Consider the following 20,867-nt stretch of genomic DNA (forward strand, 5'->3'; position numbering starts at 1 on the left):
GATGGGGGGGGGGGGGGGGGGGGGGGGGGAGGAGGGGGAGAGAGAGATTGTGGTACAGCCGAGCTCAGCTCCCAGTAGGTCAAGAGGTATCATCCCAAGATGGCTGTCTCGGTTTGACTAGAGACTGATCTTGTTGCCAGCTTTGTAGTCCAGGCACATTTACAACTTAACAAAGCTCACAGTTATGGACAAGGTGCAGGAGGTTGTCTATCCAGGATGCTTCCCAGCCCAACTGCTCCACTGACAATGGAAAACCCTTTCTTTTTTGAGAGTGATACCAAGGTATCCAGTCTGCGTAGACCACAGCAGTCTTGTACTTTTTCTCAATTGTTACGTCACTGAGCAGCCAAGGCTACTGAGCTTACCAGCAGGGCCAATGAGGAGGCATGAGACAAAATATGTGCTAAAAATACATCAAAACGTCATAATTACTCCCGTTTGTTACCTGTTACCATAGTTACCTGTCCTCCATCTATTACCTGTTGTCTCTTTCTCTCTGTGTTTCCTGTCCTCAGTCAATTGTCTGTTTTCTCTCTGTCACCTGTCTTCTTGCTCTCTGTTAACTGTTGCGAGCGTGGTGCTGGAACAACACAGATGATCAGACAGCATCTGAGGAGCAGGAGAATCAATGTTTCATGCATAAGCCCTTTATCAGGAATGAGGCTTGAGAGACAAGAGGATTGAGAGATAAATGGGAGAGGGATGGGGCTGGGGGGTTGCTGAGAGTGCGATAGGTAGATGAAGATGGGGTAAATGGTGATAGGTTGGATAGGAAGGTGGAGCAGATACGTGGAAAGGAAGATGGACAGGTAGGACAGGTCATGACGGCGGTACCGGGTTAGAAGGTTCAATCTGGGATAAAGTGGAGGAGGGGAAATGAGGAAACTGGTGAAATCCACATTAATCCTGTGTGGTTGGACAGTCCCAAGGCAGAAGATGAGGTGGTTTAATTTGGCAATGAGGTGGTCCAGCACCTGCATGACCTTGGTAGACTGGGGACGTGGAGGGAGGAGTTAAACTTTTTGACCATGGGTGGTAGGGTTGCTTCGTGTGTGTGTCCTGGAGATATTCTCTGAAACATTCCGCAAGTAGGCATCCTGTCTCCCCAATGTAGAGGAGACTGCATCAGGAGCGACAGATACAATAAATGACGTGTGGAAGAGCGGGTAAATCTATGATGGATGTGGAAGGCTCCTTTGGGGCCTTGGATGGAGGTTGGGCGGGGCAGGGGGGCTGTTGGCGCAGGTTTTGCAATTCTTGCAGTGGCAGGGGAAGGTGCCTGGAGGGGAAGGTGGTGTGGACCTGACAAGAGAGTCACGGAGGGAATTGTCTTTTACGGAATGCAGATATGGGTGGGGAGGAAAATATATTTCTGATGGTGGGGTCCATTTGTAGGTGGCGAAAATGCCCGAGGATGATATGATGTATCGGAGTTTGATGGGGTGGAAGGTGAGGTCTTGGGGGGGGGGGTAGTTCTGTCCTTGTTGCAGTTGGAAGGCCCCTTCCAGGACCACTCCAGCAATGGTGACCGACTCAACATGGACATCTTTTACAAACTCACCGACTCCCACAGCTGCCTGGACTACATCTCCTCTCACCCTGCCTCCTGTAAAAACACTATCCCTTATTCTTAATTGTTCCACCGCATCTGCTCCCAGGAGGATCAGTTCCACCACAGAACACACCAGATAGCCTCCATCTTCAAAGACCGCAATTTCCCTTCCCACATGGTTGATGTTGTCCTCCAATGCATCTCATCCACTTCCCTCAGCTCCACCTTTAAATCCCTCAACTGCAACAAGGACAGAAACCTCCAGTCCTCACCTTCCACCCCACCCACCTCCAGATATATCGTATCATCCTCTGCCATTTCTGTCACCGACAAACGGACCCCAGCACCAAAGATATATTTTCCTCCCCACCCCTAACTGCATGCCCTAAAGACCATTCCGTCTGCAATTCACGTCAGATCCACACCCCCAACAACCCACCCTCCCCTTCAGGCACCTACCCCTACCACTGCAAGAATTGCAAAATCTGCGCCCACAACACCTCCATCCAAGGCCCCAGAGGAGCCTTCCACAGCCATCATAGATTTACCTGCACTTCTACATGTCATTTGTTGTACTACTGCTCCTGATGCGGTCTCCTCTAGAAAGGACGCCTACTTGCACAGCGCTTCAGAGAACATCTCCAGGACACCCGCACCAACCAACCCCACTGCCCCGGCCGAACACTAACTTTCCCTCCCACTTTGTCAAGGACATGCAGGTGCTGGGCCTCCTCCATCGCCAAACCCTAACCACCCGATGCCTGGAGGAAGAAGGCACCCCCCCAATCACATGGATTAATGTGGTCTTCACCACTTTCCTCATTTCCCCTCCCTCCACATTAGCCCAGATGCAACCTTCTAACTCAGCACTGCCCTCATGATCTGTCCTACATTCCATCTTCCTTCCCACCTTTCAGCACAATCTGCCTTTCCGAACTATCACCATTACCCCTGCCTCCATCTACCTATTGCACTCTTCGCCAGCTTAGCCACCAGCTCCACCACCCCTCCAATTTGTCTCTCTACTCCCTTGGCCCACAAGCCTCATTACTGATGAAGGGCTAATGATTGAAAGGTTGATTTTTCTGCTCTTCGGATGCTGCCTGACCTCTATGCTTTTCCAGCACCACAACCTCAACTGATCTCCAGTCCCTCGGTGATTCCCTACGCTCTCTCCTTCCATCACCTGTCCCCCCATCAATTCCCTGCGCGTTCACCCTCCGTCGCCTGACCTCAGTCTATTGCCTGTTGTCTCGCTCTCGTCACCCGATCTCAGTCTATTGCCTGTTGTCTCACTCTCTGTCACCTGTCCTCAGCCTATTGCCTGTTGTTTCGCTCGACGTGACCTGTACTCAGTCTATCGCCTGTTGTCTTGCTTGCTGTCACCTGTACTCAGTCTATTGCCTGTTGTCTCGCTCTCCATCACCTGTACTCAGTCTAATACCTGTTATCTCACTCTCCGTCACCTATACTCAGTCTAATACCTGTTATCACACTCTCCGTCACCTGTACTCAGTCTAATACCTGTTATCACACTCTCCGTCACCTGTACTCAGTCTATTACCTGTTGTCTCGCTCTCCCTCACCTGACCTCAGTCTATTACCTGTTGTCTCGCTCTCCCTCACCTGACCTCAGTCTATTACCTGTTGTCTCGCTCTCCCTCACCTGACCTCAGTCTATTACCTGTTGCTGTCACCGACTCCCTCGCGCTCTGTCACGTGCCGCTCCTACTGCACTCGAACCGACGCCCCTCGCGCGTTTTTCGCGCTGCTGTTCCCGCCCCGCCCCTCTCCTCCAATCGCACCGGTGAGCGTGTGAAGCCTGCTAAAACTTTAGCGGATATTCAGTCATTGCTTCAAAGGTTTTACTGTCATAATTTGCGAACAATGCCAAAATTAATATTCTATATATTAAAAAGTAACGCGCGATCCTACCTAGGCATGAAGCCAGTTAACTATTTCCAACAATTTCGGACCAACTCTCAGAACTACGTTTCCCAGGATGTTGCGCGATTCGCGCCTGCGCTCTGTGGGCATGCGGGTTTCCCATAATGCAGTTGGATCTGACCGGTGTTGGGCAGGAAGCGTGAGAAGCGCATTTTAAACGGAAAGTAAAGCTCCTCTTTGAGGTGAACAATAAAGGTATTTGGTTTATCGTTTGTAATAAGTCGATGTGGTTGACGTACTTATCTATTTATTTTGATTGTTACCTTTGAAGAATCAAAATCAAATACTTGGGCCTAGCTGTAAATAGGAGCCCAATGTAAAAGCCATGATATTGCTGCCTGTCCTGCCGTTGGAAGGAAACGTCCAGCAGGTGGAAACATATTGTAGTTCTGAACTAAGTCCACGCTTAAAATTCACGAAGTCCAAGCATATTGTAAATAGTAGCCAATTTACATGGACGTAATTAATATACCAGCATGTTTAGTAGATAGCATTTTAGGTGATGTAGATATTTGAAGGATCTTGGTGACTTGGGCTAAACAAAACCATACCTTTGCAATATTTATGAGTTCGTACTGCAGTAGTTGCTGTTTTCGCATACTTGATTGCGTTTTGAAACTTGGTCTTAATGCAATATGATTTTTTTCCTTCTTCAAATTATGCTGCCAGAATTCATGATTTTATGTGACTTTTTTTTAACTTATTCAGTGACTTATTAGGTTATGTTTCTTTTTCTTGTTAAGTGAGGAGTTTATAACTTTAAAATGAGTCCCAGTTAATATATTGCCACTTCAAAAAATACTACATGTTTTAAGATTGTCTAGACTTTCTCAGTAGAAACAGGATTTTTTTTTAACAAAGGGGGAATTGGGCTGCCTTTTAGGAATTTTGAGTGGTGCTGATAATATAGGTAGAAATGTTACAAAAAAAACTGTATTCTATGAATTTCATAGCATTTTGCAAATTTTGAGAAGATTTGTAGGTCAGGTTGAGCTTCTGGATGTAAATTTGCTCACTGAGCTGGAAGGTTTGTTTTCAGATGTTTTGTCACCATACTAAGTAAGATCATCAGTGAGCCTCTGGTGAAGCAAGGGTGTTATGAGCTGCTTTTTATTTGAGTTTAGGTTTCCTTGGTTGGTGATGCCATTTCCTGTTCTTTTTCTCAGAGGGTGATAGATGGGGTCCAAGTCAATGTGTATCTCTGTTTGGCTTGACACGCACGAGAATTCCTAGAGGTTTGGCATTCCAACCAGAACTCTATTAGCAAATACATTAATTCGGGCCCCATCTATCACCCTCTGAGAAAAAGAACAGGAAATGATGTCACCAACACAAGGAAACCTAAACACATTAATAGAAAGTGGCTCATAATACCAGTACTTCACCTGAGGCTCACTGATGATTTACCTAGTATGGTGACGAAACTTCTGAAAATGAACCTTCCAAGTCAGCAAGCAAACTTACATTAGTGCTATGAAATTCTGGATGTAATAAAAAGCCAAGCACTCTTTTTATTTGGAGGAAAGAGATTCTTGCTGGCAAAAAACACCTTGACTACTTTTGAGGACATTAGTGATTAAACAGTGAGTGGTTCTTTGAAAGCTTAGTTCTACATGAAAGACTTCTAATTAACTAAGCTTTACACAAATCTGGTTTTAAAATAGAAAGTACAATAGTGTTGCTATATACAATAATCTCTATTAATGGCTTTCAATTAAAATCCAGTTAAAATGTGAAAACTGAGGCAAGGTTTTGTACTAACCTCTACAAAATTGCCTCCTTCATCACTTTTTCATTTTATGCTCTTACTGCAAATGGATTTATAATATTTTAAAATTCTATCTAATGCATTGTAGGAAAATGATTATGATGAGGATTGCTGTAGTTGAAGGAAAAGGTCCGCATCACCTTAAAGCAAATAGGGATAGGCATTAAGAAGCCTTTCTATTGCCCTTGGCTTTTTGAATAATTAATTTCTAAACTTTTCTGATACCCTTTAGCATTTTTATACTTATCGTAGTTTTTGTTTTTATGACAGGATATAGATGTAGACAGGCAATAAATGATAAAATTTCATGCAGCATATTGTGAAATGATGCACTTTTAATTCACTCTGTCTTCCTTTATACTGGAAATGACTTCAACGAGTGGAGAATTTTCTCCAGATTCACATTGACTCCAGTTTTGCTAAGGCCATTATATACCATACTTGCTTGAATACGACTATTGTTGTTAAGGGCAGTATTGTCATCTCACTTCATCAGTTTAGCACATTTACTCCCATAATTTGCTGTTGATCAAGAGTAGACCAATCTCAGCATGTTAGATTTGGCTTGTCCTGTATGCAGAATATGATGGAGCAATTCTCCACATTGTGATAGATGCCAGTATTGTATCTGTATTTAAGATAGAGATGCCCCTTAAAAATCAGCAAGGTTTCCTATATGTGGAAGTGCAGGAGATAGGGGAGACCCAATGAGTATTTTGCATCAGTGTTTGTTGTGGGAAGGATATGGAACAGAGAGAACATGGGGAAATAAATAGCAACATCTTAATGTGTGTATTACAGAGAAAGAGATGCTGGACATCTTAAAACGTATAAAGGTGGATAGATTCCTGGGATTTGATTAGGTGTATGCTAGAACTCCATAGGAAGCCATGGAAGTCATTGCTGGGCTCCTTGCTTATTTGTGAGGTGAGGTGTTGGAAGACTGGAGGTTGGCTAACGTGGTTCCAGTGTTTAAGAAAAATTGTAAAGAAAAGCCGGAGAACTACAGACCAGTGAGCCTGACATTGGTAATGGGCAAGTTGTTGGAGGGAATCTTGAAGGACAGGATTTATATGTATTTGGATAGGCAAGGTCTGATTAGGGGTAGTCAACATAGCTTTGTGCGTAGGAAATGGTGTCTCTCAAACTTGATTATTTCAAAACAATTCACTGAAGACGATTGATGAGTGTAGACTGGTGGATGTGATCTATACGGACTTCAGTAAGGTGTTTGACAAAGTTCCTGATGGTAGACTGGTTAGCAAAATTAGATCACATGGAATACAGGGAGAACTAGCCATTTGGATACAGAACCAGTTTGAAAAAAGAAGATGGAGGGCATTGGTGGAGGGTTACTTTTCAGACTTGAGACCTGTGACCAGTGTGTGCCACAAGGATTGGTGCTGGGTCCACTGCTTTTTGTCATTTATATAAACGGTTTGGATGTGAACATAGGAGGTATGGTTAGTAAGTTTGTAGTTGACACCAAAATTGGAGGTGTAGTGGATAGCGAAGAAGGTTACCTCCGAGTTCAATGGGATCTTGATCGGATGGCCCAATAGACCGAGCAGTGGTAGATGGAGTTTAATTTAGTTATATGTGAGATGCTGCATTTTGGAACAGCACATCAGGGCTGGACTTATATAATTAATGATAAGGTCCTGGGGCATGTTGCTGAACAAAGAGACCTTGGCATGCAGGTTCATAGTGCCTAGAAAGTGGAGTCGCATGTAAATGTGATAGTGAAGAAGGTGCTTGGTATGTTTGCCTTTATTGGTCAGTGCATTGTGTAGGAGTTGGGAGGGCACATTGAGGCTGTACATTGAGGTTAAACTACTTTTGGAATGCTGCATGCAATTCTGGTCTCCTTTGATGTTGTGAAGCTTAAAAGCATTCTGAAAAGATTTATGGGAAGTTGTCAGTGTTTGTAGAGTTTGAGCTATAGGGGGAAGCTGAATAAACTGGGGCTATTTTCCCTAAAGCGTCAGAGGCTGAGGGGTGACCTTATTGAGGTTTATAAAATCATAAGGGGCATGGATAGGGTTAATAGACAAGGTCTTCTCCCCAGGGTGACAGAGTCCAAAACTTCAGGGCATAGTTTTAAAGTGAGTTGGAGGTGTCGGCCTGGGGGTGTACAAAGTTAAAAATCACACAACACCCAGGTTATAAGTCCAACAGGTTTACTTAGAAGCTCTAGCTTTCGGAGTGCTGCTCCAACCACTTGATGAAGGAGCAGCGCTCTGAAAGCTAGTGCATCCAGATAAACCTGTTGGACTGTGACCTGGTGTTGTGATTTTTAACTAGGTTTAAGTTGCAAAGGGTAAAATTTAAAAAGGACATAAGGAGTAAAGCAAATCTTAGTAGGACTTATACACTTAATGGTAAGGTCCTAGGGAGTGTTGCTGAAAAAAGTGACCTTGGAGTGCAGTTTCATAGCTCCTTGAAAGTGGAGTCGCAGGTAGATATGATAGTGAAGAAGGCGTTTGGTATGCTTTCCTTTATTGGTCAGAGTTCAAAGTTTGGGAGAAGATTTGTAGCTCGGGTGCTCATTGTTGTGGTTCTGTTCGCCGAGCTGGGAGTTTTTGTTGCAGACGTTTTGTCCCCTTTCTAGGTGACATCTTCAGTGCTTGGGAGCCTCTTGCGAAGCACTTCTGTCATGTTTCCTTCGGCATTTATAGTGGCTTGTCTCTGCCGCTTCCGGTTGTCAGTTGCTGTCCGCTGCAGTGGCCGGTATATTGGGTCCAGGTCGATGTGTTTGTTGACAGAATCAGTGGATCCACTTTCAAGGAACTATGAACCTTCACTCCAATGTCTCTTTGTTCAGCAGCACTCCCAGGATACTACCATTAAGTGTACAAGTCCTGCCCTGATTTGTCTTACCAAAATCAGCACTCACATTTGTCTAAATTAAACAACATTGACCAGTCCTCGACCCATCATGTAGGCCAGACCAAGTAACAATAGCAAATTTACTTCTCTAAAAGGCATCAGTGAACTAGATGGATTTTTAACTCTTTCTTTAAGTACCTTGTTGATCTGTGGTTCTCTTCAACATTTTGTTTCTAATTTAAACTCTGCATTATTTTTTACCTAACTAAAATTTGTTTCTTTTCCAGTCATGTATCATTGTTGTCCTTTTTTAAGGAAAAAGAAAGTTTTATATTTAAATGTTTTTTACAGCCACTGATTATCTCAGTGTACTTGAGAAAATGCAGCAGCCAATTTATGTACAGCAAATTGCCACAAAGAACAAGAAATAATCATGCCAAATGTTATTGAGGGATAAATTTTGCTCAAGGCATGGGAGAACTCCTTCCCTCAACAGTGTATTGGAATGTCAAACTTGATTTCTGCACAGAAATGCTTGAGTGGGACTTCAACCTGGAATTTTAAAACTCTGAAGCTAGTGTGCTACTACAATTGATTGCAGTTAAGGGAAGCCATGCTAACATTTACTAGGGTAGCATACGACTGAGGAAGATAAAAGGCTAAGCCATTGTTCCTTCGGAGAGTGTTCAGCATAGGCAGGAAAGCTATTGCTGGAGATGCTGTTGACTATAGTAAAAGTGGAATCAAGCAAAGATAGTCCCACCCAACTGGAAAGCAGATAAGTGAGGTAGAGAATGATATTATCAGTTGTAAATATTATAGTACTATGTACATTTTTAAATTAAGTGCTGTTTGATCTGGGGACTTGATTTTTGCCTTCCCTATCCTGATATTATTTTCTACCAACTTTTTCAGTTAAACTTGTCAATCTTTCCACCTTCAAATATTCTATATACAGTAGCGCCTTGACTTACGAACTTAATCCGTTCCGGGACCCGTTTTGCGAACTAAAAAGTTCGCGAACTGAATCAATTTTTCCCATTGTTTAGATAGCGTAAGAATGCTTGGACGGCTGTTCACAGCGCACGCGCCAAAGACGAACTGAATGAGATCATGCGGGACCCGAGAGCTTTTGCGTTCAACAAGCGCGTAGCAAAGCAGAACAATGAAACCACTTGGTCGCACATGGGCTTTTTGCGTTCGTACCTTCATTCGTACCTTGAATTTCGTACGTACGTTGAAGCAAAATTTTACCTACAATCCTGTTTGTCTAACTGACCCTTTGTCAGAGCAATTTGTTCGTGAACGGGGTCGTTCATGTGTCGAGATGCTACTGTACTGATATAGAACATATAACAATATAGTGCAGAACAGGCCCTTCGGCCCTCGATGTTGCACCGACCTGTGAACTATTCTCAGCTCGTCTTCCTACACTATCCCATAATCATCCATGTGCTTATCCAAGGATTGTTTAAATCTCCCTAATGTGGCTGAGTTAACTACATTGGCAGGTAGGGCATTCCACGCCCTTACCACTCTCTCAGTAAAGAACCTGCCTCTGACCAGAAGAGAAAATGCTGGAAGATCTCAACAGGTCTGGCAACATCTGTAAGGAGAGAAAAGAGCTGACTGAATGAGATCACGCGGGGCCTGAGAGCTTTTGTGTTCAACAAGTGCGTAGCAAAGCAGGACAATGAGACCACGTGGTCGCACACGGGCTTTTTGCGTTTATACCTTGAATTCTGTACGTACTTTGAAGCAAAATTTTACATACAATCCTGTTAGTCTAACTGACCCTTTGTCAAAGCTCAACCATACTTACCGTATAAAGATTCCTCCTCCTACCTCCCCAGGACCATGACCACACCACTGGGCATCAAGCCCACACTGTGACTGACCTCATTTCCTCAGGACATCACCCCCCCCACCCGGGTGGCAACTTTCAGGGATCTATGTACATTGACTCCAAGATCCCTCTGCAATCCACACTCCCAAGAATCTTTCCATTGACCAGTACTCTGCCTTCCCGTTGTTATTCCCAAAGTGCATCGCCTCATATTTAGCTGCATTGGACTCCATTTGCCACCTCTCAGCCCAGTTCTGCAGTTTATCCAAGTCCCCCTGCAACCTGTAACATTCTTCCAAACTGTCCACTACTCCACCAACTTTAGTGTCGTCTGCAAATTTACTAATCCATCCACCTATGCCTGTGTCTAAATCATTTATAAAAATAACTAACAGCAGTGGTCTCAAAACAGATCCTTGTGGCACACCACTGGTAACCGGACTCCAGGCTGAATATTTTTCATCAACCACCACTTGCTGCCTCCTTTCAGAAAGCCAGTTTCTAATCCAAACTGCTAAATCACCCTCAATTCCATGCCTCTGCATTTTCATCAACAGCCTACTTATGTGAAACCTTATCAAAGGCTTTACTGAAGTCCATGTATATCACGTCAACTGCCCTACCCTCATCTACATGCTTGGTCACCTTCTCAAAATACTCAGAGTTTGTGAGACACGACCTTCCCTTGACAGAACCATATTGACCATCTGAAATCAAATTGTTGTTTGCTAGATGATTATAAATCTTATCTCTTATAATCCTTTACAAAACCTTTCCTACAACAGAAGTAAGGCTCATTGGTCTATAATTACCTGGGTCATCCCTACTGCCCTTCTTGAACAAGGGCACAACGTTTGCAATCCTCCAATCCTCTGGTACTAAGCCTGTAGACAATGACGACTCAAATACCAAAGCCAAAGGCTCTGCTATCTCCTCCCTCGCTTCCCAAAGAATCCTTAGATAAACCCCATCCAGCCCAGGGGACTTGTCTACTTTCACTCCGAGAATTGATAACGCCTGTTCGTAACTAACCTCGATCCTTTCTAGTCTAATATCTCATATCTCATTCTTCTCCTCTACAATATTCTCCTTTTCTTGTGTGAAAACCGATGAGAAATGTTCCAAAGCCAATAAAATAAGGAGCTTGTGAGGCATTTAATTTTAAATAAGTTAGAAAAATAGAAGCAGCCTGAATGGGTGAGATCAACATCCCACAGAAGCAGAATTTTTTAGTTTTAGTCTTCAGTAGCAGTTGCTTGGATCTTGAAACTGGATGTGGTAGTTCTTATTCCTCTCTTTCTGTTACAGCTAAAAGCTGGGGTTCTCTGCCTGCTGCTAGAATTGCATGTGAGACAACATATTTTACAGAAGTTGCTTTTGCCAAGTGTGTGTTTATGGGATGTTACTGTATTGGAACATTTAGTCAGAATTAATTAATATCTATGCTGAGCATGTTCCTGGATCCAGTAAGTGACCACTGATCAGAGGCTGAGAGTGGGGCCTGCTGGACCATGTCCGGAATCTGGTGATTGGAGGCTGTGAATGAGCTCTGCCTGAGCATGTTCCAGGACGTGATTGCAACACCAATAGTCACAGAATTGGAGGCAGCAGCAGGAGAGTTGAGGCAGTAGCGTCAGTGGTAGCAAGCACTCCGCTCCTCCCAAGATGTCAGGCTGTGGCTTAGCCCGGTTGCCTGCATGGAGATAAGCTTTACGGAAGACCTAAATATGCGGACACTTCTCATCCCTTTTGGCTTTGTTTCCCTCAGTTATGCTTTGTTAGAAAATTTTGCTTTTGTAATCAAGTGTGTAACAAAGATAGTGCTGGTTACATCAGTGGAGGCGGGATGGCACTGAAGAGTGGTGACTTTCGTTCCAGTAGTGCAGTAAAGGGGAGTCATGCCTGGCCACCTAGCCCATGATAGAGCACTTAACAAGGACTGTAAAGTTGGACAATTCCTTTATTTTCCCATTTTTCTGCCATTATATTCTGTTTTTATTTGTTTTTTTATGGTGGTGCCAGAGACTGGTGATGGTATACAACACTTCTCACTGTATTTTGTAACAAGATACATGTGACAAACATAAATGAAATAAAATATATTGTAAAGCATGTGTGCTCTGGTTTCCTCCCACAATCCAAAAATGTGCAGGTTAGGTGAATTGGCCATTCTAAATTGCCTGTAGTGTTAGGTGAAGGGGTAAATATAGGGGAATGGGTCTGGGTGGGTTGCGCTTTGGCGGGTCAGTGTGGACTTGTTGGGCCGAAGGGCCTGTTTCCACACTGTAAGTAATCTAATCTAATCTAATGTCAAGAGTTACAGTTGAGCAAATTGTTTTCTTTTTATTTTGTCTCTATTTTAATCATAGGTGTACGAATAAAGTGTGTTTTGTTTCAAGCCTGGTAGTTTGATCAATCAAGTTGCAATTAGAATACAATGCCTTACACCTATCTGTACAATAAGAAAAAGTTAGGGTCGAGATTATATTCTTAGTATATCTTGAGGGGATTTGGTCTGATCCATAACATAGCGATTGTTGCTTGGAGCAATATGTTGGGGAATCAACTAAGGAGCAGGCTATTGGTATTTGGTGTTGTGTTAGAAAGAAAGAAAGATTGTAAAGGGAAGGAAAGCATCCATAGCTAAGCAAGGAAGTTAAAGATAATATGTAGTCAAAAACTCAGGAATACCGTATTGTAAAGGTGATTTTCAGGCTGGAAGGATTTAAAGATCAATAAAGGGTTGCTTTAAAGGTCAGAAAAAGAGCAAAGGTAAATTATGAAAAAAATCTGATGTAAAATATATGTGAACAGCAAAAGTTTCTACAAGTGTATAAAGGGGAAGAGAGTAGCTGAAGTGAATGTTGGTATTGGAGGCTGAGATTAGGGAGTTAATAGTGAGGAACACAGAAATGGCAAAGTCACTAAATTAATATTTTGCTTCAGTTTTCACATTGGAGGGCCTGAAGGTTTACATTTTAGGATCTTAAAGAAAGTGGCAGCAGAGATAGTGGATCGGTTGGTTATAATATTCTAAAGATCCCTGGATGCGGGGAAGGATTGAAAAATGTTGAATAAGGGTGCTACATTAACAAGGGAGGGAGGCAGAAAGTAGGGAACTATTGCCTAGTTAGTTGAACATGTCATTGGAGAATTATTAGAATCCTATTTAAAGAAGTAATAACAGGACATTTTGGATAGTCAAAATACAATTCGTTGAAGTTGGCAAGATTTTATGCAGGGTATTTCATGCTTGACTAACTTACCAGAGTTCATTGAATATGGGAATATGGAAACATGCAATATGGAAAATTGTAATCCTGTAGATGTAGTATATCTTGTCTTGAAGGCATTTGATAAGGTGCCGCATAAAAGTGTTTGTGACAGTGCTGGGGCATTGAATAAGTTTAAGGTGGAGATTGACAGATTTTTAAATTTAGTAATGGGTTGAAGACTTCTGGACAGTAGGCTTTCAAGTGAAGTTGAGGCCAAGGTGAGAATAGTCATCATCATATCAAATAGTGGGGCAGGTGCAATTGTCTCCTTCTGCTCCTAGTTCAGGTGTTCTTTTATCCTCTAGTTTTTCTTGGCAGGATGTGTGTGCTTTCCTTCCATTCCATAATTATCTTAAAGTTTCTGTGTCTGCTCTTTTGCCAGGTATTCAGAGAGAGGCAAGACATAATTTGAATTCAGTTTTACAAGTGTGACCTCAACTTTGAGCTTTCATGCAAGCCTCACCTCTGTGAAAGCAATACTGAGGTTACCACTCACAACACTATCAATCTAGTTAATACAAATTATTGTACATTTTTGTTTATTAAGAATCAGTTAAGCTTCTATAGAAGAAGCAAGGTTTTGATATGGGTTGAAGTTATCAGATGTATGCTTCAATGAATAGTTATCTTATGTCTTATCTGGCCAAGCATAACAATGGAGAGTAGTAATTCAATGTTAAAGATTAAAAAGAACTTTATTTAAATGTTCAGGTAAGTAACTGTTAGGTTACATATCATTTTGTTGCTTTCATATAGGTTGTATAAAACTGCCACCAGTTGTATTCTCTAATGAGAGAGAGAAAACAGCCCTATGGTCCACTAACACGATGCGACTTTCATAAACTGACAGTGTTTATTGCTACTTGACTATTTATTGACATTCAGTAAATTCAAAGTGGCTTAATCATCATTGTCTCATGGTAATCACACATGAAAGAGTTGAATTGAATATCAGTACGTCTCAACATAACCAAAATCTGAACATTCTTTTACTTTACTTTTACTTAAATTCAACCCTATATCTTGGAATTGTAGTTCTGTCTTGAACAATTATGGTCTTGAATAATATTTTACTGCTTAATACAATGCGTGATTGGCATCCATTCTATTTGTGGTTGTATGAGAGAATTCTGATTTAGGCCTGTCTTTTTAATTAAAATATAAAATGGTGTGTAGTAGTGCAGAGATTTATGTTATCTGCTTGGAGTTCTGCCTTACAACAAGCCTGTGTGTTTTGATTACTATACAAATGAGTGTATAGTAATTTAATGGGAGCAAGTGCAAAATGTCCGTACCTGAAAGCAAATGCAGGAGAAACTGGGCTGACTATGGACAGACTTTTAGGCTCTGTGATTTCTTTATATAGAATGGGACAGGTCTTGCAGAGAAGAAAAAGACTGGCTAGCAGATTGGGTAAAGTCTGCAAGACTCCTGGGAGCTACCAGATGGAATGCTGGAGGGAGGATGGTCACTGGTTGAAAAGACGCATCCTAATTTAAGGATCTTTGAAGATTTGCCTTGACGAGGCTTAGAGGCCTTACTATTGACAGTTGGTTTGGAAATTCTCTGAAAACAGTGGGAAATGTCTTTCAACAGTTATTCTATTATGACTTGGCTAAACAAAAGATGTGAATCCGTTGAAACTGGGAGTGACTAGACTTTTTTTCCCTATATAAAAAATGCTATCTGTGGAGAGTGTGTTGTATGTGGCATGGGTTTACTGGTCATATTAGAATTATGAAGAAGATTTTTTTTGTAGTTAGAGGATTAGTTGCCTACTGGATAATTTTCTAAGAGCCCTAGTATCCTATTTTGAATACAGTCCATTCAATTAATTATATCATGGGTCATGTCTTGAGTGTACCCAAATGTAAGGATTCTGAAATTTGTATACAATGGCTAATTTCAGCTGTTCTTCAGCATTGAAGTTTCAACCCAGGTGTAGGGTGAATACAGTAAATGCAGTTTTTGATTGTTGTAACTAAATTTCCTTCTTAAATTTCTACTTTTAATCTTTACAGGTTTATAAAAATGGCGACAGGAGCAGATGTTCGTGATATTTTGGAACTGGGGGGTGGTGACTCTGAAAACACACCAATTAGTAAAAAAGATATCATTAATTCAGATAAGGTAACACTCTTTAAACAATTCTATAATGTAAATTCCTTCAAGATTAATATGAACTGTAGGAGCTCATTTAGCTCAGTTGACTGGATAGCTGGTTTGCAATGCAGGGTAACACCAGCCGTGTGGGTCCAGTTCTGCACTGGCTGAGGTTACCATGAAGAACTGTACTACTTGATCTCTTCCCTCACATGAGGCGTGGTGACCCTTAAGTTAAAACTACCACCAGTTGTGTCTCTCTATCATTCATCACTCCTGTCTTCCCCGCGACCTATAACCTTCTCCCTCACCTTCATTCACCTAACGCATTCTCAGCTATCTTTCCCCAAACCCCACCCTCCCATTTATCTCTCAGCCCTAACCCACAAACCTCATTCCTGATGAAGGGTTTATGTTCGAAATGTCAATTTTCCAGCTCTTCGGATGCTGCCTGACCTGTTATACATTTCCGGCACGACACTCTTGACTGACTGACAGAGAGAGAGAGAGAGAGCAACCCTATGGCCCACTAGCATGATGTGACTTTCATAAACTGACGATAATGCTTATTGCTACCTGACTTTATTGACATTGAATAAATTCAAAGTGGCTTAATCATTATCGTTCCACATGAAAGAGGTATTGAACATCAATACATATCAATATAATCAAAATTGCTCAAAGTTGTGGTTCAAATTAATAGCAGATAACTTTGTTTAGTGCACAGTTTTAAAATTACTGAATAGATGTAATCTCACCTCTGGGTTTCTATAATTGTTTAAAGCCCTTGAGTCTTTTGTTCCTGGAGTCTGTACTTCTTTGAACTGATCAGTGAGATTAATGGTTTACAACCAGACCTGGATATATATTCAGTTTTTAAGCAGCACCCTTTTGAGCCATTTCATTTGTATTAAAGTAGTTTTCCATCATGGATTTAAAAGATTAATTTATAGCAGGCTGGCCAAAACCTGTAAATTTACATATGCTTTTAATTTAAATTAGCATTTTAATTTCTTCACTGATTTGCTCTGCATTGACATCATCTTGCCCTGATTATCAGTGTGTTAAATTAATCAGAAATGATGCAGCACAATGTAGAAAATGAGTAAATATTGAATTTCTGTTCCCCTTCACTTCAGTGATTGTGCTTAATTAAAAGGAATAAGCTGCTGAATCATTTTTTTGAATAGATTTTGCTTTGAATAAAATCTGCATGTACTTTTTTGCATTCCAAAATGGGGCTAAGTGTTCTAAACTTCTTCATTCTGTGTTATTTTAAATCGATTGTAATTCAGGCAGAATAATTACTATAGCAGCTTCAATTAGTGGTTAGATGTTGGAGAAACAAAGTAAGTAAAATTGCGTGGATTTATCTTCCAAACTAGTGATTAGATTGAGATGACAAACAATTTTGGGCCTTACTTGGAAATTCCTTTATTCCTGCCAATTTCCTCCTCTTCCTAGCTTAAGATTGTTGATTTATGATTCGAGGAAGGCAGTGGGTTAGTAGTAATATCACTGTTTTAGTGATTCAGAATCCCAGGGCTGTCTTCCAGATTCTTGCTTAATTGGTCACATTTGAACCTTAAGTGGCTTTGGAAAACTGAACTACAGCGACATTGTAGTCCTATCCAATCTTATCCTTATTAAATTTACATATAGAGTCTTCCAGCAAGTATCACTGGATACTCATCCTTGCAAATTGTTCACTCCCAAATCCAGGCATGCCAAGACCAATAATTGATCTGTTTGAGATCTGCTAATTTGACTAGTTGAATGTTATACATGATATATCTAATCTGTATGTGAATCCATTCAAGATGGTTTGGTCATGGAATTTCTTTTAAGGTAGTCGCTTGCTAAATTTTCAGCTTGAATTTCAATAGGTTTTGAAATTCATTCTTGTTTCATAATTTTGAAGTTCGATTTTAACTTCATTATTTAGATTAAACTACACTTTAAAAACTGGCTGAAGGTGAAAACCAAAATTACAAACAGATATTTCTTTAATTTAGAGGGATAGAGGAGGAGATCAGCTTTTTCAAGCCAGGGGTCAGTGAATGGTAGTGAGGAGGAAGCTGAAATGATCATCTTGGTCTTTGGAGTTGTTTACAAAGCAGATAAATTATTGTGGCTATGAGCTGTCCAACAATAGTAACTTACTTCAATGTAAAGCTGAAATTCTGCAGCAATAGGTTGCTGTATACCAGTTTGGGAGAATGCATTTTCTAGTTTTCAATCTAATTCTTACTTTGTCCCTTCTTGTGTTTTCCTGTCCACTAATTGTGATTTTATTTTATGTAGAGTTTAACTCTTCTCATTTTCACTCTCAGCTGTGTTGCTTAATGGTAAATAAAAACAGGAAGTGCTGGAGAAACTCATCATATCTGACAACCATGAAGAAAGAAAATGTCTTGAGTTCAATCACTATTCTCTGATCATTGGGCCCAAAACTCTGGATCTATGTCTATTGATGCTGCCAAATCTGCGAAGTTTCTTCAGCACTTAGTGTTTTTATTTCAGATTTAAAACATCTTCAGTATTTAGCTTTATTTTAGTCCTTAATGTCAAAGCTAATTTTGAATAATAAATTCCTATTTTATTCAGAAAAAATCAAAGAAGTCTACAGAAGCACTTACATTTAAAAGACCAGAGGGAATGCACAGAGAAGTTTATGCCCTATTGTATTCTGACAAAAAGTAAGTTAAAGCAAATGAAAAATAATGTTTTACTAAGTGCTCACATTTGATTGGTTTATTGAGGATATGCTTATAACCTCTACCAGCTTTGTGTTAGAGCAGCCTCTCATGGCAGCTGTGGAATATTGCAGTGTTGTGTTACTCTATTTCTCACTGTTCCTGGATTCTGCTGAAATTCTGAGTGCATCTTATGCTTCGGAAAGTGGAGATTTCAGTTTTGAAGAAAAATGAAAATTAGGTAAACACGTTAGTCAAGTTTTCAGAATAATGCCTGACTCCTTTATTAATGCACTTCTCATGGCTGCCCATTTAAATACCGTCTATACAGGGCTGAGGTATTTTAACAGTCAAAGGGAGTTATTTGTTGAAGGTAAAAGGACACTGATCTGAATGACTGGTTTGAAAGTTAGCATCTTGAGAACAAATGTGATGGAGAAACTTGAAGATTGGAATCAAGTCCTGTACAGAACTAGGGTATGAGGATGGGAGTCACTGGGTTTATGGTCAATATTGGTAAAGATCTGCACGTAATTAGAAATTAAAACAGAGAAGTTGAGAAAGGGAAAGGAATATTTAGAGATGAACCATTAAAGAAGGGTGGAATTTTGAATCAAAGATGACAACTTGGGTTGAGCTGAGAGCAGGAAACTGTGTTGGTACTGTCATTAATGTATGGTAATAGAGGCTAGGGAGGGGATCGAAATGGAATTTAAATTATGAATGAGCCACATAACCCAGAAAGAAAAGGCAGGTATTGCTCAGAATTATGCAGGTTGCCATAGCAGCACATTTATTTGAAATCAGTGAGTTGACTCAAAAAGAGAAGTTGTTCACTGTGTGAATAAGTTAGCCTAGGGCTGGAAGATAGTCATGATAGATAGGGAATTCTTGGATCTCCTTCAAGGAAGAAGTGGCAAGTCCTCTAGCTGACCTGGTGAAGCTAGTGAGATTGGATCTCCATGGGTAAAAGGAGATATGTAATGGCATGGAACTTGAAACTGAAGTGGGATTGACCGGACCAATGAAAAAATGTGTTGAGTTGTTTTCATTCCAATTCCACTGCACTGCAATATTCAAAGTACACTGTCATATGACAATCAGGTATAGGCATAGAAAGTGAGTTCTGCATTATGAGAACAAAGTCTGTGCATCAGATTTGTCTCTGTAGTCTAATCATGCTGCTGCAGTACTATAATATCTAGGGTGTGTGTTATTGGGCATAAAGTTTACAGATAACTGTTAATGGGTATAAAAGACAAATTTTTACAATTTGAAGAACTATTTTTTAAAAAATGCTATGAAACTTTAGTTGTGCCATGACCACATATATGATCTAGAGATGCTTTCGTACAAATCTTGGATATTACAATTGGATTTGTGTTCATGTGTCCTGTTGCTTCACTAAATTTTCTCTGATGCTCTGACTGTGAGACTTCAATGCCCGTCACCAGAAGTGGCTTGGAGCCACATCTGACTGAGCTCAAAACTGGGCATCCACAGGGTCCTGAAGATTATTACCAGCAGGAAAACTGTGTTCAACCAGAATCTGGCATATTCCTCACTCTGCTATTATCATCAAGCCAGTGGATCAACCTTGCTTTGAGGGAAGTTCAGGAGAGAATATTGCAAGCAAGGTCAGGCATAGCTAAAATTAAGGTGTCAACCTGTTGAAGCTGTATTAAAGGGCTACATACAGGCCAAGCAGTGCATAGATAGAGCTAAGTGGTTTCACAACTAATGATCAGATCAAAGCTTTACAGGGTTGACACGTTCACTGATGAATAGTGGTCGAACAATTCAGAACCAAGAACAGTTCTGAAGAAGAATCATAACGGACTTGAAATACTAATTCTTTTTCTCTCTTCACAGAAGCTGCTAGAACCACTGAGTTTCTCCAGCACTTTCTGATTTCTGTTCAGATTTCCAGCATCTTCCGTATTTGCTTTAATTTGATAATCCAAGCAGGTGCACCAACAAACATCCCATCATCAGTGATGGATGGGACCAGTATGTCAATGCAAAAGATGAGACTGAAGGTCTTAGTGGGTAATCCATCTTAGCTTCTTCCTGAGACCTTTTAAATCACTGGATGCCAGTCTCCAACCAATTTGAGTAACTTTACATGATTTAAAGAAACAACTAAAGACATTGGATACAGAAAAGTCTGTTTACTGACAACAGTTTGGTAATAGCACTGAAGATTTATATTCTAGGACCAGCCACATACTTAGCTAAGCTGCAACACTGACATCTACTGACAACAGGGAAAAAAATGCCTGTATATTCTCGGCACAAAAGGCAGGATGAATCCAATCTTGCTAAATACCTCCTGCCCTCTAATATTGATCTAATGTTGATTTTTAGTCAAGTGTTGGAATATATTGTTGACAGGGCTATCAAGTGACACTCAATAACCTGCTTCCTAATGCTCAGATTTGGTTCTGCAAGGACACGTAAGTATCTGAACTCATGAATTCACACTCATGAGGTTTAAACATGAATTCAAGAAGTGAGGTAAGAGTCCTCGACATCAAGGAGGCCTATTAAATCTGAAGCAAGAGTAGGCTATTTGGCCCTTCTATCTGCTCTGCTATGCAATAACATTATGGTTGATCAGATTGTGGATACAACTTCACATTCCTGCCTCACCCCAACAATCTTTGACTCCCTTGTTAGTCAAGAATCAATCTACTTCAGGCTTAAAATATTCAATGCTGCTGTTCCAGCACTCCCTGAGGAAGAGAGCAACCTTCTGACAGAAAATAAATTATCTTCATCTCTTTCTTGAATGGAAGATCTCTCATTTTTAATCTGTTTCCTCATTCTAGTTTCTCCCTTAAGGGGCAAC

General features: G+C 40.8%; 1 protein-coding gene across 2 annotated transcripts in view; it reads left to right on the plus strand.

Moving 5' to 3' along the window:
* The first annotated feature begins 3,613 nt into the window (after positions 1 to 3,613).
* dmap1 (DNA methyltransferase 1 associated protein 1) overlaps positions 3,614 to 20,867 on the plus strand; it is an 84,306-nt gene continuing 67,052 nt past the window's right edge. Inside the window, exons 1-3 of one of the 2 annotated variants that reach the window (XM_060829866.1) lie at positions 3,614 to 3,694; positions 15,239 to 15,347; positions 17,928 to 18,019. In XM_060829866.1, coding sequence (XP_060685849.1) covers positions 15,249 to 15,347; positions 17,928 to 18,019 — 191 coding nt within the window. In that variant the 5' untranslated portion in view covers positions 3,614 to 3,694; positions 15,239 to 15,248. The remainder of the gene's footprint in view (positions 3,695 to 15,238; positions 15,348 to 17,927; positions 18,020 to 20,867) is intronic. The other variant, XM_060829867.1, reaches the window with a different exon arrangement.

Source organism: Hemiscyllium ocellatum, chromosome 9 (genome assembly GCF_020745735.1).
Source record: "Hemiscyllium ocellatum isolate sHemOce1 chromosome 9, sHemOce1.pat.X.cur, whole genome shotgun sequence".
Lineage (NCBI taxonomy): Eukaryota > Metazoa > Chordata > Chondrichthyes > Orectolobiformes > Hemiscylliidae > Hemiscyllium > Hemiscyllium ocellatum.